General features: G+C 33.3%; 1 protein-coding gene across 5 annotated transcripts in view; it reads left to right on the top strand.

Moving 5' to 3' along the window:
* TSGA10 (testis specific 10) overlaps window positions 1-17,836 on the top strand; it is a 152,244-nt gene that overhangs the window by 45,735 nt on the left and 88,673 nt on the right. For all 5 annotated transcript variants that reach the window (XR_009344836.1, XM_059134717.1, XM_059134716.1 and 2 more), the window contains exons 10-13: window positions 7,584-7,699; window positions 10,043-10,197; window positions 13,980-14,035; window positions 15,123-15,291. Coding sequence is in view for 4 of the 5 variants with exons in the window: in XM_059134717.1 (XP_058990700.1) it covers window positions 7,584-7,699; window positions 10,043-10,197; window positions 13,980-14,035; window positions 15,123-15,291 (496 nt within the window). In the remaining variant the exon portion in view is untranslated. The remainder of the gene's footprint in view (window positions 1-7,583; window positions 7,700-10,042; window positions 10,198-13,979; window positions 14,036-15,122; window positions 15,292-17,836) is intronic.

The raw sequence follows: 17,836 nt of genomic DNA, 5'->3' as shown, positions 1-17,836 counted from the left end.
GATATCCAGTTGTTCTGTAATTTGTTGGAAAACTATCCTTTCTTGTTTTTGTGCTTTATAGAATGTCAGTTATCCATATATGTATAGCTCTTTTCTTGATGATCAGCTTTATTTGATGGATCTATTTATGTATCTTAATCCCAGTATAACCTGCCTGATTACTTTGTTTTTGGGGTTTTTTTTTTAACTCTTCAAATTAGGTAATGTTAGCCCTCCAAAATTGTTCTTTCTCTAAATAGTTTTGGCTATTCTAATTCCTTTGTATTTTAAAGAATTTCACGTGTTCCCCCTCATAAACAGTATATCTCTTCATTGTTTAGATCTTTAATTTCCCTCAGCAATGTTTTGCTGTGTTTAGTGTATAGGTCCTGTACTACTTATTTCAGATTTATATGAGTATTTCCTATGTTTTTTGATGCTGTTGTAAATGGAATCTTAAAATTTCACTTTCTGATTGCTTATTGTTTATATATGAAAATATAGTTGTTTTTAAAAGTAAACTTTGTATTTTACAACAGTTTTAGATTAACAGAGCAATTATGAAGAAGGTAGAGCTCCTACATATCTCAGACCCTATTTACTCTCTTATTAACATTTTACATTAATACATTTGTTAGAATTAATGAATTATTTGATATATTATTAACTGAAGTCTGTACTTTATTCAGATTTCCTTAGTTTTCCCCTGATGTCCTTTTTCTGTTCCAGGATCCCATCCAGAACACTACATTACATTTAGTTGTCATGTTTCCTTAGACTTTTCTTCACTATGACAGTTTCAGACTGTCCTTGTTTTTGATGACCTTGACAGTTTGGAGGAATACTGATCAGGTATTTTGTAGAATGTCTCTCAGTTGGGGTTTTTCTGCTGTTTTTGTCATGATTAGACTGGGTAATTTGTTTTTGAGAGAGAGGTCATAGAGGTAAAATGCCATTTTAGGGTACATATCTATCTAGGGTATTATGGGTATGTACTGGATTTATTACTGTTGATTTTGACCTTTATCATCTGGCTGAGGAAATGTTTGCCTTTTCCAGAATATCATATAATCGAAATCACACAGTATACAACCTTTTCAGGCCAGCTTCTTTCACTTAACAATGTGCATCTTAGGTTCATTCATGTTTCTTTCATACCCGGATAGCTTATTTCTTGTCACTGAATAATAATTTATCATGTGTATATACTATAGTGTGTTTATCGTGCACCTATTGAAAGACATCTTGGTTGCTTCCAGTTTTTGGTAATTATGAATAAAGCTGCTATAATCTTTCATGTGCAGGTTTTTGTATGGACATAGGTTTTCAGATCAGGTGAGTAAATACCTAGGAGCACAATTGCTAAATCATAGATTGAAACTACATTTAGCTTTATAAGAAAGTGGCCAACTCTTTCAAAGTGACTGTACCATTTTGCTTTTCCACCAGAAATGAATGAGAATTTCTTTTGCTCCATATCCATGTTACTATTTGGTATTGTCACATTTTTGTATTTTAACCATTATAACAGGTGTGTACAATACTTCATTGTTTTAATTTGCAGTTTGCTAATGACAAAGGATGTGGAGCATCTTTTCATATTGTTACTTGCCATCTTTATGTTTTCTTTGGTAAGGTATCTGTTTAGATACTTTGCCATTTTTCAATTTCTTTTTTACTTATTATTGAATTTTAAGAATTCTTTTAATATTTTGGATACTTGTTATTGGGTCATTTGCAGATATATTCTCCCCATCTGTGCCTTGTCTTTTCATTCTCTTAATGGTATCTTTTGCAGAGCAGAAATTAACCAATGAAGCCATTTGGGTCTGACTTTTATTTATTTATTTATTTTGAGGGAAGTTTTTCTTTTATTTGTTTAATGGGTAAAAGAACAATTAGAAATTTCTTCTTATGCCATTCAATATATATTCTCAAGGCATTTGTTCATTTTTTTTAAATTTTAAAACATTTTTAGGATGATGTTTATAATATCCTATGAACATTTTAATGTCTATCAAATTTATAGTGATTTCTTCCTTTTTAGTCTGTTGTTATTAGTCTTTTCAAAGAACCACCATTTTGCTTGGTGATCCTCATTAAGTTTTGTTCTTTATTATTTCCTTACATTTTCTTTAGATTTTTAAAAATTTTTTTTCTAATTTCTTTAGATGAATGCTTATATTATTACTTTTTAGGCTTTTTTTCTCATATAGACATTTAAGGCCATAAGTTTCCCTCAAAATACTTACTTGAATGTGTTTTACAAGCTTTGTTATGTACTTCTTATAAAATATTTTCTAATTTTCACCATTACTTCTTAATTGAACTTTTAGTTATTAGTGTGATTTTAAGTATCCAAAAACATAATGAGTTTTCACTTACCTTTTTGATTGACTTTTTGCTAATTACATATTTGTAGTAAATTTTTTATCTTATTTACAGGGATTTTATTGAAAGAGTTGTCTAAACTTCTGGCTCCAGTGTCTTGCATTTTGTTCTCTTTTAAACCTGCTGTAATCTGCCTTTTTCTCCTACCATGTCATGAAAACTTTTTTTCATGGTAATATTTTTTTTTCAAGGTAATATTTACTTTCATGTTACTCAATTCAGTAGTCAGTCCTCAGTCTTCATTTTATTTGACCTATCAGCAACATTTGATAAAGATGTTCAGTTGTGCTTTTTTCTCTGTTCCTTTAAATACTTTCCTTATTTGTCTTCTGAGGTACCATGCTCATTTGATTTTCTTTTCATCTCTTTGGATGTCCTTCTAAGGCTCTTCTGCTAGTTCCTCCTCATCTCCATAATCTGCAAATGTTGGAGTGTTCCTCAGCTCAGTCCTTAGACCGCTTCTTTTGTGTATGTGTACTTATCCCTCATCCAGTCTCGTGTATTTACTCTTGACTCTCAAATATATATCTGTAGCATGAACTTTTTTCTTGAACTCAGGACTTGAATGTCCAACCCCTCCTTTTCATCTTCACTGGAACGTCTAACATACATTTCAAACCTGGAGTTCTGCTACCCACTACCCTTCATTCACCCTCCAACACACATAAATTTGCTTTTTCAATCTTCCCAGCTTAGTCTGGGAAGTCTGTTCATGCAATTCTTGGCCTGAAACCTTGAATAATCTGTGGCTTCATATATCCATATCCAATGAAGTTTGTTTTGTCTTCAAAATATACTCAAAAGCTGAGCATTTCTCACCACCCCTGTTGTAACCTTGCTGATATTGAACGATATTTTTGCTAGGTAGAGAATTCTAAAAGTTGGGAATTATTTTTATTTTAATACTTTGATAATATCTTTCTACTATCTTAGATGTACATTATTTCTGCTGAGAAGTCAGCTGTCAGTTTATTTTTTATAAATCAATATCTTATACCTTATAATATATTCATATTATATACATTTACAAAAGGCAAGGAATTACAGATAATCTAATTAGAAGCTACATAATCCAACTACATTGATTATAATTAAAATATTGTTGTTCCTGTTTTCTATTTTGTCAGTTGGTAAGAAAATTATGTTTTGTCCCGTGTGTGAACATACACTAGAAATTGAGTCGTAAGCGCCATTCAGCACACATATCTGGATTCCTGTATCTCTAAACTGAAGTTCCATAGTATTCCAAGCCAAATCAGCCAAAAAGAAATTAATCCATTTCTGATTGGGTTTCACTGCTGGTGGAAGAAGAAATTTCCCAGTGTTTCAAAACCAATACTCATTATCTGTGTTCCTATACTGCTTAGGTGAACTTTTCTTTCAAACAGGTTTATTTTAGTGTAGCACAAGTCCTTCTCTTTGGGTTTCTGTGTCAGACAATGATAGTAAAAAGCTAGAGTATTTTCAGAACATTTCCTAGAAGTAGATTAAAAAACGAAACAAAACAAAACCTGTGTGTCTGCATCAGTGTATCAAACATCTGTAGGCCCAAGAAGAATTTTCCATATAGTTGAATGATTGATAGAGCTTTCTGTTAATAAAAAGTTAGTTTGGGTCTTTGTGTCCAGTGATTCCAAGACCAGTTCAGTTTGAGTCTGGGTATTTGAGACCAAAAAGATTTCAGTATTAAAATCTATTGTAGATGACATGATATTCTATGTCAAAAATACAAAATATTAACAAAAAATCTAGAACTAATAAGCAGTTGCTACAGTATTGCAGAATATGTGGTTAATATAAAAAATCAGTTGTTTTTTAATACTAGCAATGAAGAAATAGAATTTAAAATTGAAAACACAGTACCATTTATATTAGTACCTCCCCCAAAATGAAATCTTAAGTATAAATCTAACAAATTATGTATAAGATCTATATGAGAAAAAGTACAAGACTGGTACAAAAGAAAAAAAAAGTACAAAAGAGATCAAAGTGGAACTAAATAAACTGAAAAATATTCTAGGGGTGCCAGCGTTAGCTCAGTTGCTTAAGTATCCTACTCGTGATTTTGGCTTGGGTCATGATCTCAGAGTCATGAGGTCGGACCCTGAATTGGGCTCTGTGCTCAGCAGGGAGTCTGCCTAAGGATTCTCTTTCCCTCCTCCCCTGCAAATAAATTAATCTAAAAGAAAGAAAAATATTCTATATTCATGGATGGGAAAACATAATATTTTCAAGGTGTCCATTCTTCTCAACTTGATCTACAGATTCAGTAAGTTCTAATTGGAATTACAGCAAATTATTTGTGGGTATCAGTGAGCAGATTTTAAAGTTTATAAGGGGAGGCAAAAGAGTAGGCAACAGAACACTGAAGAAAAACTAAGTTGGAGCACTGGTCATACTTGACATCAAGACTTGAGATAAAGTTACAGTAATTTAGACAGTGTGGTATTGGTAAAAGAATAGATAAATAGATCAGTGGAACAGTACAGAGAGGCCAGAAATAGACCCAGATAAATATAGTCAACTGATCTTTGACAAAGGAGCAAAAGCAATACAATAGAGCAGAGATAGTTGCAACACAGATATCAACCTTCAGATTAATTCTGAATGGATCACATTCCTAAATGTAAAATGCAAAACTGTAAAACCTCTACAAGATAACAGGAGAAAACCTAGATGACTTTAGTATGTTGATGACTTTTTTAGGTATAACAGCAAAGGCACAGTCCATGCAAGAAATAACTGATTAACTGTACTTCATTAAAATTAAAGACTTATGCTCTGCAAAAGACAATGTCAAGAATATGAGAAGCCAAGCCACAACTGGGAGAAAATATTTGCTATGCTAAAGACACAGCTGATAAAGAACTGGATCTAAAACATACAAAGAACTCTTAAAACTCAACAATCCTGTACCCCTGGGGATAAAAATATATGTTTATAAAAAGTAAAAAATTATATTAAAAAAAAAACTCAACAATAAGAAAACAAACAACCCAATTAAAAAATGGGCCAAGACCTTAGCAGATCTCCACGAAGAAGATATACAGGTGGCAAATAAGCATATGAAAGGTGTTTTACATCATAGGTCACCAGGGAAATACAAATTAAAACAACAGTGAGATACCATTACATACCTATTAGAATGGACAAAATCCCAACCACTGAAAATAAAAGCTGGTGAGGATGTGGTTCAACAACAACACTTATTCATTGCTGGTGGGAATTCAAAATAGTACAGCCACTTTATTAGACAGTTCAGCAGTTTCTACAAAGCTAAACACACTCTTACCATATAGCGCTCTGTTGTACTTAAAGTAGTTGAAATCTTATGTGCACACAAAAACCTGCACACAATTTTATAGCAGCTTTAATCATAATTGCCCAAGCTTGGAAGCAACCAAAAATCTTCTCTATGAATCTGAGCACTTGGAGAAAAGAAAAGTCGGTTGTTTAAAGTTCTAAATATATCTTAGAGGAGTTGTAAGAGTCTTTTCTGACATCAGTGTTAAAATAGTCTGCAAAAGAAGCTAAGAGCTTTACTTCTAAAGTTGTTATTAAATGTCTGCTTTAGGTGTGGGTTTGTTGGTCAGTGATTTAAAGGTCTGATTTGAGAAATTCTGCTTATGTGTGTAATTTTCTATTTTGTTTTTCTTAATAGAGGGATCCCTGTGTTGTGCTGGGGAATATGGCTATTTTGGAAAGTGTATGGCTGCAATGCAATTTAATAGCATAAGAGTAGCCACACTATGCCTTTGAAGGTATATGCCTCTTTCAGGACTCATCATTATGTGAATTGATAGGCTTGTTACATTTATACTTCTGATTTTAGCATGCAGTTTTAAAGGATTTTTTTTTAAAGTAATATCTATACCCAGTGTGGGGCTTGAACTCACAACCCTGAGATCAAGAGTTGTGCACTCCACTGAATGAGCCAGTGAGGGACCCTTTAGCATGCAATTTTAAATGCTGCTTTACAAGAAAAAAAGCTAAGAAAATACTTTGTCAAGGCATATGAAAAGATTCTTCATTTGGACTACAGTGGAATTTCACTATATTTTCCAAAAATTTTTTATACTCACAATGGTGGTTTTCCCAGGGCAAGGCTTATCCATTGCACTCCAGATGTGGTAACCCGCATGATTTCCCCCAAATGTGGGGAATTCCGTAGCATAATTTGTGGTAGTGGGAGACTGCATTTGTACTTTCCTCTGCTTTTGATAGTCGGTGGTTTTTTGTTTTATGTTTTTTTTTTTTTTTCATGGTAACTTCTGTTGGTGTGTATATACTGGAGGGGGGTTTGTTTTTATAATTTCGGTTGTGGTGGGGTATTTCTGATAACCTGGTTTTCTGTGGGTATTGTGTCAAGAGTACTCTATGCTGGGACACCTGGGGTGGCTCAGTTGGTTAAGCGTCTGCCTTTGGCTCGAGTCATCATCCCAGGGTCCTGGAACTGAGGCCCTGCATTGGGCTCCCTGCTTAGTGGAGAGCCTGCTTCTCCCTCTGCTCCCTCTGCTGCTCTCTCTGCTCCCCCTGCTCCCTCTGCTGCTCCCCCTGCTTGCGTGCTTTCTCTTTCTGTCAAATAAATAAATAATAAAATCTTTAAAAAAAAAAAAAAAAAGAGTACTCTATGTTTGGGACATCTGGGTGGCTCATTTGGCCAAGCATTTGCCTTCAGCTCAGGTCATGATCCCAGAGTCCTGGGATGGAGTCCCACATCCAGCTCTTTGCTTGGTGGGGAGCCTGCTGCTCCCACTGCTTGTTCATTTTTTCTCTCTCTGACAAATAAATAAACAAAATCTCAAAAAAAAAAAAAAAACGCTATTGTTCATGTAATACTTTCCAGCCATAAAATGGTGATTTGGAGGGCTGTATTATAGGACTAAAAATTATTAAAGATTAAGTGTAAGTGAAAAAAAAAAAAAAACAGGATTCAATTTTGAATGTATAGTATGATAACTTTAAAAAATATATTGTGAAAAAGTACTGAATACTGAACACAAAAATGCTTTTTTATAGTAGCTTTTTTTTTTTCCTAATAGTAGATTTTGATGGAGAACTTTTTACTCTTCCTTTAGTGTACTTTTATTTTAAAAAATCAAAAAGAAAAAAATGTGTATTACTGTCCTTACCAGTTTTTATATTTAAATACGCTAAAATGTTGATAAAACATAAAAATTTCAGAATTAGTTTTATTATTAAAATGTTTACAGACTTTTATATGAAAACACAGAAAAAGATCTTTCGGATACTCAGCGACATCTTGCTAAGAAAAAGTATGAGCTACAGCTAACTCAGGAGAAAATTATGTGCTTGGATGAGAAAATTGGTGAGCTTTTTCCCCATGATAAATATATATATTTTACAATCTGGTAGAAAAACGTGTTTTCTTCTCTTCAGTTATAACATAAACTTGGATATAGCCCATAAATTAAACATTTATCACTTAAGAATTGTGGAAAAATGTGTTTTTTCTTTGATAGTAAAAAATTTTTTACTATATTTAGGACCATAAATATTTAGACATGGCTTCATATTTTTCAGTGAAGAAATTGCTGAACAAAACAGTGACATTTTGTAAATTTGTCCTGATCCCTTGTAAGTTTACAACTGTTCATACTACATTATGGCTTGTCCATAGTGTTGTAATAAAACATAATACATATCTGTATATTATTTTGGTGGCAAATGTACATATGTTTGACTATATGCTATCACTTGGGTTCATAGAGAAAATTGTCTTTATGAAATATCCTATTTATGTTTCTTACCAGTGATTTCTGTGAAAATGTGGTCATAACTTAATCTTCTTATAATTGTAAAGTAAAATTTTGGTCAGGACTATTAAAAAGCCCGTCTTAAAATGGGGAGTATTTTTTTAAAACATTTTCTGTTTTGTAGTTAAAAAATGTCTGGCATAAACAATTAGGTGAGTAGAAATGCTTTTTATTAAAATAGTAAATATTACAAGAGAACTGTAGAAGGGGAATATTAAAGAAGACATTTTTGGATATTTTAAGTCTAAATAAAAATGTAAGGTAAGCAGTTAAAGAGATAAGTTTTTATCTCAGAAGAGAAATCTAAGCTAAAGATAAACATCTGGGACACATCAGCATATAAATGATATTTTAAAACCATGAAATTGCCTAGGGAAAATGTAGAGAAAGAGAAGAGGATCCAGGACTCAGTAAGAAGCAGCAAAAGAAGTAAGAGAACCCAGAAGTGAGTGTTATTTTGGGAGGCAAGAGAGCAAAATATTTTTAAAAGGAAGGTATGATCAATATTCAGATATCTTTGAGAAAGAAGGTAAGAATGAAAAATATTGATTGTATTTGGCACATTGGAGGTTTTGGTAACATTGACCAAAAAAAGTGTGAATGGAGTGTTGGATGTGGAAGATGGAGTAGGTTGAGGAATGATTGGGAAGCGAGGAGGTAGTGACAGGAGAGAATAGAAGTTTCTTAAACTTAGCTATTAACAGAAGCAGAAAAACAGTATGGTAGCTTGAGTGGAATGTGAGGTCGAGAATTTTTTTTAAGCGAGGAGATAAGTAGAGGTGTTTTAGAGTTTTAAAATGTATCTATTTTATGCCATTGAGAAAGAACTCAAATAACAGAATACCCAAAGCATGTGATTTACCTTAAAGACAGTGCTCTCTGGAAAAGAGACATGATGTATTTTTAAGTACTGTATAGATCATCCTCTTGGCATATGGTTTTACCTCCCTTAGCACTGCTCTGGATGACTGTTGCCAAGGTTTTACCTTGTGGTATGGTGTAACAAACTTCCCTTGTAGAGCTGTGGACCAGGGTTTCTCAAACTTTGGTGTGTGTCAGAATGACTTGAAGAGCTAATAAACATCACTGAAGCTAGGCTCTTTGAAATAAGATATGGCCAAGGCTTTTTGTATCTTTACTAATCCTCAAGTGGTTCTCAAACTTTGTCATGCATTAGAATCACATGGGTGGGGTGTTTCTGAAAATATAAATTGCTCTGCCCACTCAGAATTTCTGATTCAGAATGTCTGGTATGGGACCTCAGAATTTATATTTCTAATAAGTTCCCAGATGATGCTGATGGTGCTGGATGAAAAACCGCAATTTGAAAACTGCTATTCTATACCAGTCAATCAGGCCTTCAACACTGACACTGTTGGCACAACACTAACACTATTATCACAAATCAAATCAGACTTTATGGGATTTTTCCCCCCTGGGAATTTTTATAACCCTACTTTAGAAAAATCAAAATATCAGGAGACATTTGACTCTGAAGATGAACTAATTAAATATTATATTATTTTAGTTACCAAGTTCTGTACAATGGTGGAGAAATTAGAGGGAGAGAGGTTATTTTGACTACTCATGCACCATCTCTTCCTCCACCACACATGTAAATCTACTTCAAGAACTTGTGATAGAGAGCTTTCCTTTGCTGTTCTAATTTAAATGTGTTAATTGTGCTTTTACATTTATGAGTCATTTAGAATTTCATGATTCATCTTAGTTTTTAATCACTAACAACGAAAGCTATTTTTTGTTTGGGATACAGTACTTATTTTTAGTCATTGAACACAATATAGGAGAATTTACTTTGAAAAACATTTTAATCTGCTTGAACTAGAAAAAAAATTATCTTGATTAAAGCAATGCCTTTATGATTACATATTTAGACAATTTTACCAGGCAAAGTATTGCCCAGAGAGAAGAAATCAGCATTCTTGGTGCAACCCTCAACGATCTGGCTAAAGAAAAGGAATGCCTGCAAGCATGTTTGGATAAAAAATCTGAGAATATTGCATCCCTTGGAGAGAGTTTGGCCATGAAAGTATGTTCTGAGAACTGTGCTTTAAAAGAAATGTTTGAACTTGAATCTGAATAAAATAATAGAATTTTCTCAATTTTTTTTGCTAGAGATTTGAAACTATAGAATCTGATTTGGAAAATTTCAAAGATAATTTCAAGATAATCTTGGGAACTGAGTGTTCAAGTCCACTAATTTTTTAAAATTGATTTTCTCTCATAAATTTGTGATTAACATTCACTGGTAATAACTAATTCAAATATCAAAATGTGAAGCATAGTAATAAAACGGTGAGACAGATTTGTTTTTAAAAGAACACCAGAACTTATATTTTCAGACAGCCATTTTGGGAAGCAATATGTCCATTAAAACTGCCTTTTGTGATTGTGCTCAAAACTAGAAGCATATTTTTGCATCCTCCTCAGCCTTTGAGAATAGATCATATGTAGCTGGTAAATAAAGATGGATGATAATCTCCATCCCACATTTTTTGTTGTTCAAAGAACGCTAACAAAGGTGTTGCCAAAAAGGCAGAGAAATATTGATACCCTTTTCTATTTCATAAACCAATTCTGAAGACAATTCCTAAACTGTTTCCCACGAATGATTTAAGTGAAGGTAGCATCATTATAATAAGGTCTTTTCCCTCTCTAAGGGATCTAATTTATTCATTTATCCCTCTGTCCATCCATCCACCCATCCATGCATTTAACAAACATTTATTGGCATGTACCAGGTACAATGTTAGAAACTGAGGTTGAGTTGGTATGCCTTCCATAAGGCTGTAGTATAATTGGGAGAAAGATAAATTAAGATGTTATCATGATGGAATGTGCTAAGTGCAATAACAATATGTACATAATGTGCAAATGGAGTTAGGCAGAAACACATCTTATTCAGGCTGGGGGTTGGATTAGGGGAGGAGAAAGATCTAGAGAGCCTTCCAGGAAGTGCCTGGGCTGCTGTCTGATGACTAGGAATAGCCGGGACAAGATTTAGACAAAGGGGACAGTGAGAGAATGGGAGATCCAGACAGGTTAAGCAGCTTCTGTGAAAGCCCAGTGACTTTCATAAAAGAATCTCAAGAGAAGTCAGTATGGGAGGAGGGCTGGGTAGCAAAAGATGATGTGGGACGGTTAAGCAACAAATCATAGAAATACATGTGATATTGAGTTTAGACTCTATCATCATGGATATAGAGGATCATTTAAATACTGTAAAAGATGTGTCACAGTTAGATATTTTTGTTGAAACAAATATTCTGGCGCTTGTTAATCCATGTAAAGAATGGACTATAGGGAAATGAGTGTAGTGACAAGGATACCAGCCATGAGAAAAACAATAAGAATTTTGTTAGGATAGTAGCAGTATCTGTAAGAAAACAGATCTTTTAGGGAAGATTGACAAGGTGTGCTTTCTGACTTAGAAACTACATGGATAGTTACTGTGCATGAACTAAGAAACAAATAAAACAGGCTTAGGAAGATTATTGACATGTCTTTGGAACACATAGTTGAAATAGTCATAGACTCTTGGATTTTTAAGTTTGGAGAGAAAGTTGAAGTGAAGTTAATAGATTTGGGAATCATGAGCACAATTGAGATCTTGCTATCTAAGTTCATGAGATAGTAAATTTTGATTTGTTGAAAAGGCTGACTCATTACTTTATAGTTATGCCTTAATATTTTTGATATTTTATGGGTTTGGGGAAGTAGAGTTTTACTTCTCATTTTATTCAGAACACTTTTTGAATAGTTTGGCACGATTTTCTTAAAAACACTTACATTTAGAAACAAATTATTTAGAAATTTCTAAATTGATTTCCTCTGCTATATCTAATATTTCATGTATCTTCGATTCTGCTAACTTGCCAACATTATTTTTTTCTTCATGAGAAATACTGAGTTGCAAATCCATCTCAAAATCAAGACCTTCATATAAGATCATGAATGTAAAAAAAAAAAAAAGATCATGAATGTAAGCACATCCATCCTCTGAAGGGAAAATAACTTTTTAAAACAGTGTTAGACATTCAAAAGAGAAAATATTCTCTACAATAGTATTTCAGAACTGAATTTGCAAATACCCTTCAGTAAAAAGCAGTAATTTTACAGTCTAATCTGGTGATTACATAAATAGATTACTATAGAAAAAGCCTACATTATAGTGAATAAGGAGAAGTTTTTTTCTGGTAATCATAGTTTTAAAGCATATTTTACTAGTTGCTACCAATTAAAGTTAGAAAACTCGATAGCAAGTTCACAGTTTTTTAATAATAACAGAACTATTTGTGAAACATTTTAGTTCATTTCTTTTTTCCAAGTAGATTTATGACCATCCTTTTCACATTGAATTTTTAATAATTGAGTCTGTATCTCTGGATAAGCATATTGAGGTTGTACAAGGAATATTACATTGATATTAGGGTCATATTAAGAGAAAAATAGGGTAAGAGGATATTAGATTTTACCCAGTGATTTTATTGTCTGGATGCTTTACAATGTTCTCAGAGAATCTTACTTCCAATATAAATTTCTGCTGATAAAGGATGTCATTATAACCCATATTTAAAGTTTTACCAACTAATGGCTTTCAGAAACACTAGAAGTTCAGTTAGTTTTTTAGAATTAGATGATAGAATTTATTTAGAAATGTATTGTTATATTTTAAAACCTTGTGTAAATATTCCATTTTAGGCAGTATTTTCTCTTTATTGGTTTGTGCTTCTTAAAGGGGTTTAACTGTTTTGCTAATACGTATTTTAACTATATCCTGCTATTCATTACTGCCAGATGTGGACTCTGCACCATTTTACCAGAAAGCAGAATGGGAAACTGGAGTTAAAATACCCTCAAGAGGAGCACATGAATAAAGGAAGATAACTAACATACACTCACATACACACAACTGTCTCTCTAAAGAACAGGAACAGAACTGGTTGGGAAATACGGATTTAGTTTTTCATCTTACTGCTTGGTTACTAAGGATTTGAAAATTCAAAGGGCAAAATGAAATGTAGTTCCTTAATGAAAGAATAATTTTCTTCCTTTTTTTTTTAAGATCTAATGTAGCCCTAATTATTTGTGTATAGTTATATATAACTAGTTCAGGATCAATGAGAGTTTTAGAAAGATGAGGTGTAAGGATGGTATTGATGGCATTAGGATATTCACACCCCAAGCCTTAACCGATTCCATTAATTCCCCCTCACTAGGAGTTTATTTTTATATTTTTGCTCTATGCCTAATGCTTATCTCTTTATTAGCTTACATCTAAAATTAATAGTATACTTTTATAAGTAATTCATTTGGAATAGCTTTTTGAAGATGATGTTGATGACTAATATAAATAATTTACTTGATCACAGTTATTATTGCTCAGAATTAAAATTAGTGTTACATAATTCACTTTGCTGGGTTTTACAACATGGAGAAGTGAGGAGGTAAATCAGTTCTGTTCCCAGTATACAACACTCCAATGTCAAACCACTGGTTTGCCAACAAGAACAGGGTGATTATGGGGTCTTTGTGTTGCTAGGTGACTACACAGAACATTTTAACAAAGTATTTGCTATATTGATTTCATACCAATGTACCTAAGTGTGGTCTTTTATAAGCATAATCTTGCTTTTATCCAGTACATGTACACTGATATATATGCTTTAGTTTTAAAGTGTAGAAAAGAATAGATGTGAATGTTTAAAACTGAATGGGAATCAGAAAGGGAGGATTTCTTTTTGTTCATTTAGTTTTAAGAGAAATTGTTTAAAATAATTTTTTTATTTAATACTTGTATTATTTTTCAAGGAAAAGACCATTTCAGGCATGAAGAATATCATTGCTGAGATGGAACAGGCATCAAGGTAAATCGTTCACTCCACCAAAATTTGAGCACTTATTGGGGGCAAAGTACAATGTTAGGTACAAAGACAGTAGGAGACAAGGGGCTTAGTATTACCTATGAGGTGATAACTTTCTAATGTTGAAAGGAGGCATAAGTCTGTCTAGGGAAGTAAAAGAAAACATGGTGTTAGCCATGTAAAGGTAAAAGGAATAGCAAAGAACCACAGATCACATTCAAGAGCCTCTTGAATGACAAGTAGGTAAGTGTGTTGGAACCCAAAGTATACGAGAAGCAGTAGAAGGAAAGTCTAACTAGGCAGAGGCCTGTGGTATAGACAAATGAGTCTTGATTTTATCTTTTGGACAATAAGAAATCATTAAAGAAAATTGGGAAGATTTTTGTGTTAGAAAAATTACCCAGGCTGAAGAGATGATGCTAGATTGGGGTAGATGGGTTGGGAGAGAGGAGTGAGGTGCTTATGAGGGAGAGAATCTAGGAGAATGCCAGGTTTCTGGCTAGGGATGAACTGGGCTTTAAGAAAGTATGCGGAAACACATGATTTTCCTCTGAATTTGAAGAGCCTTTGAGACTTTTCTGTAGATATGTCTAGTAATCAGTTAAATATTAGTCTGAAGTATTAAGGAAGAGGCTGAGGCTAGAGATAAGAATTCAGAGTCATCTGAAGATGGGGCTGGGAGCCATGGCTATGAATGGATTTTCTGAGTAAGGGGTAGAGTGAGAAGAGGAAGGAGGCTGAGAGTTACGCCCTGAGAACCATTAATTTTTAAGAGGACAAAGGACAAAGAACCTGCAAAGAAGGCTAAGCTATAGCAGCTAGAGGTAGAATGAAGGCTTTCTTATACTTGGAACATCAGAAGTTTTGAAATACTTAGCAAATCATTGACTATTATGTATATTTAACCTCCCTTTTTATTGTGAACTGTAGGTAACATAGAGAAATTCCTGTGAGCTATATTTAAATTTTAAATGTGTTTAAAATGTCAAATGTTTTCTTGCTTAACTGTCACTCTTCTATCTTATGAGAATTTGTTATTCTGTTTTTGGTAAAATGTCTCTTCTTATGTATTATTTGATCTGTGGAATAGACAGTCTACTGAAGCCCTAATTATGTGTGAACAAGACATTTCCAGAATGCGTCGGCAATTGGATGAAACAAATGATGAGCTGGCTCAGATTGCCAGGGAAAGGGATCTCTTGGCTCATGAGAATGACGGTCTCCAAGAACAGTTTTCTAAAGCTAAACAAGAAAACCAGGTATATTTCCACGTAGAATCTTTTTTCTCCAAGACAATTTTTGTTTTTTTCTGAGACACAGTCCTCATTTCATTTTGTAGAAGAGCTCAGACTTTGGAATCAGCCATTTTTTAAATCTTTATTACACAGAATATGCCACATAATTTCTAAATGAAATTTTCAGACATGACGTATTAAAGGAAAGAGGGAGTGGTGATATAATAGATTTATATTAAACCTTAGGAAGTACTTCCTTGACAATAAATATTTGAACATATTAACAAAGGACGATAAAAGTCTTCAGAAACTTTTGAGAGACCGATAGATTTATTTGATGGACTATTATTCTTTTTAAGTATGAATGTATGGACTACGCTACATATTTTGGTCCTCTTTAGCACTGTGATTCTTTGGGAAATTTTATAATTATTCCCTCTTTAAGCCAATATATTTCAGTATATCCACTCTTTTCATTTCCAATATCATTATTTTAATTTGAGCATAAAAAACTCTTTTTGGAAGCTTTCTTACCCCACTTAAAATGACTTCGTCTAAATGGTGCCCTCACTTGCTTTCACTCTCAGTGTGTTTAGTTTGCATCATGAAAGTCTGTAGTTTTAATTGTTAAATATTTTTTATTTATATAAACAGATATAAAACTGCAATAATTTGTTATTATAAAAAAAATTGCCTGAGCTGTTAAAATACTTTGGTCAAAAATTAATGAAGAATGTTTGGGTGGCTCAGTTGGTTAAGGTTCTGACTCTTGATTTCAGCTCAGGTCATTGTCTTACAGTGGGGAGATTGAGCCCAGGTGAGATCAAGCCCACATCAGGCTCCACACTCAGCAGGGAGTCTTCTTGAGATTCTATCTCTCCCTCTCCTTCTGCCCCTCTCCCTGCTCACACATCCTCTCTCTGAAAATAAATAAATAAAATATTTTCTTAAAAAAAATTAATGAATAATGGGACCCTGGGATAGAAAAAGCATACTATATAAAAACAAAGTAATTTTGCATAAAATATGGACTTTAGTTAGTAATATATCAATATTGTTTCATTAATACGTGATAATTATACCACACTGATGTAAGAAGACATCAAGTATAGGGTAGATGGGGACTCTTTATACCACTTTCTTTTTTTTTTTTTTTAAGATTTTATTCATTTATTTGACAGACAGAGATCACAAGTAGGCAGAGAGGCAGGCAGAGAGAGAGAGAGGAGGAAGCAGGCTCCCCGCTGAGCAGAGAGCCCGATTCGGGGCTCGATCCCAGGGCTTGATCCCAGGATGCTGGGATCATGACCTGAGCCAAAGGCAGAGGCTTTAACCCATTGAGCCACCCAGGCGCCCCCTTTGGACCATTTTCACAACTTTTCTGTAAATCTAAAATTATTCTGAAAGGTTTTTTTGAGTTAATGTATAGCAATAAAAAACATATGAATAAGATCTACTTTTATATACTCTACTTATAGCTAGAGCAAATAGACTAAAAGTAAATATACCTTATATTTGTGAAAAACTAGATTGAACACTTTTTACCATGTTAATGGTAAATGGCAAAATGGTAAAAATATGTTAACGTATTTTTTTTTACTGATTTTCCATGTGTTTTAAATACTTTTTATACTTTCATTTACATGAATTTTTAATGTAACTGGGATAAAACCACATGCCATTTTATATCAAGCTTTTTTCTACATGATAAGGCAGTAGAGTGGAGTATTTAAGATTCATGAGTTTGAATGTCCTGCCTGGCTGTGGGATTATACCATTTAACTTCTCTGAATCTCAGTTTATATATGTAGAAATGGAAAGCAAATGAAAATATTCCTGAAAAGCACTCATTGGAGCATCTAACGTAATCACTGGATAAATCTCTTGTAGCTATTATTAGCTTACTGTGACATCATATGCACTCCTCTGCTTTGTAAACTTCATAAATGTTTTTTAATAATTATAAGAAAATTGTTGTTTAAACAATTTACATTTGTTCAGGAATAGTTTTTTCCCTTTGTTTGAGTTATAGGCCCAAGGGGTAGAAGACGGATCACTCTGTGGACCACAAGTTTAGTACCATATCATAGAAAATTTAAAAAGCAGAAGCCTTTAAAAAAATATCATCCTCAAAATCACAATTTTTAAAAAATTAGGAGAAAGTATTTTTAGTGTTTTATCCTGACTTTTTCACAAAATATAGATGAACATTTTCCTTTGTTATTAAAAATTATTCTAGGGGCACCTGGGTGGCTCACATGGTTAAGCGACTGCCCCATTTGGCTCAGGTCATGATCTTGGGGTCCTGGGATCAAGTCCCGCATCGGGCTCCCTGCTCAGCGGGGAGCCTGCTTCTCCTTCTACTTTCCCTGCTTGTGCTTTTTCTCTCTCTTTCTGTCAAATAAATAAGTAAAATCTTTTTAAAAAGTTACTCTAAACATTTCTCATAGATATCTTGTATATGGACTATGTAGATACTATTTTTTATGACATCATTCACTTAATGTGAATATTTTCACCATAACAGATACTGCCTTAGTGAACATCCTTTATGTTAAATTTTTCTAGT

This window comes from Mustela lutreola, chromosome 9 (genome assembly GCF_030435805.1).
Source record: "Mustela lutreola isolate mMusLut2 chromosome 9, mMusLut2.pri, whole genome shotgun sequence".
Taxonomy (NCBI): domain Eukaryota; kingdom Metazoa; phylum Chordata; class Mammalia; order Carnivora; family Mustelidae; genus Mustela; species Mustela lutreola.
Note: the sequence above shows the minus strand (reverse complement) of the source record. Positions and strands in the feature narration are given on the sequence as shown.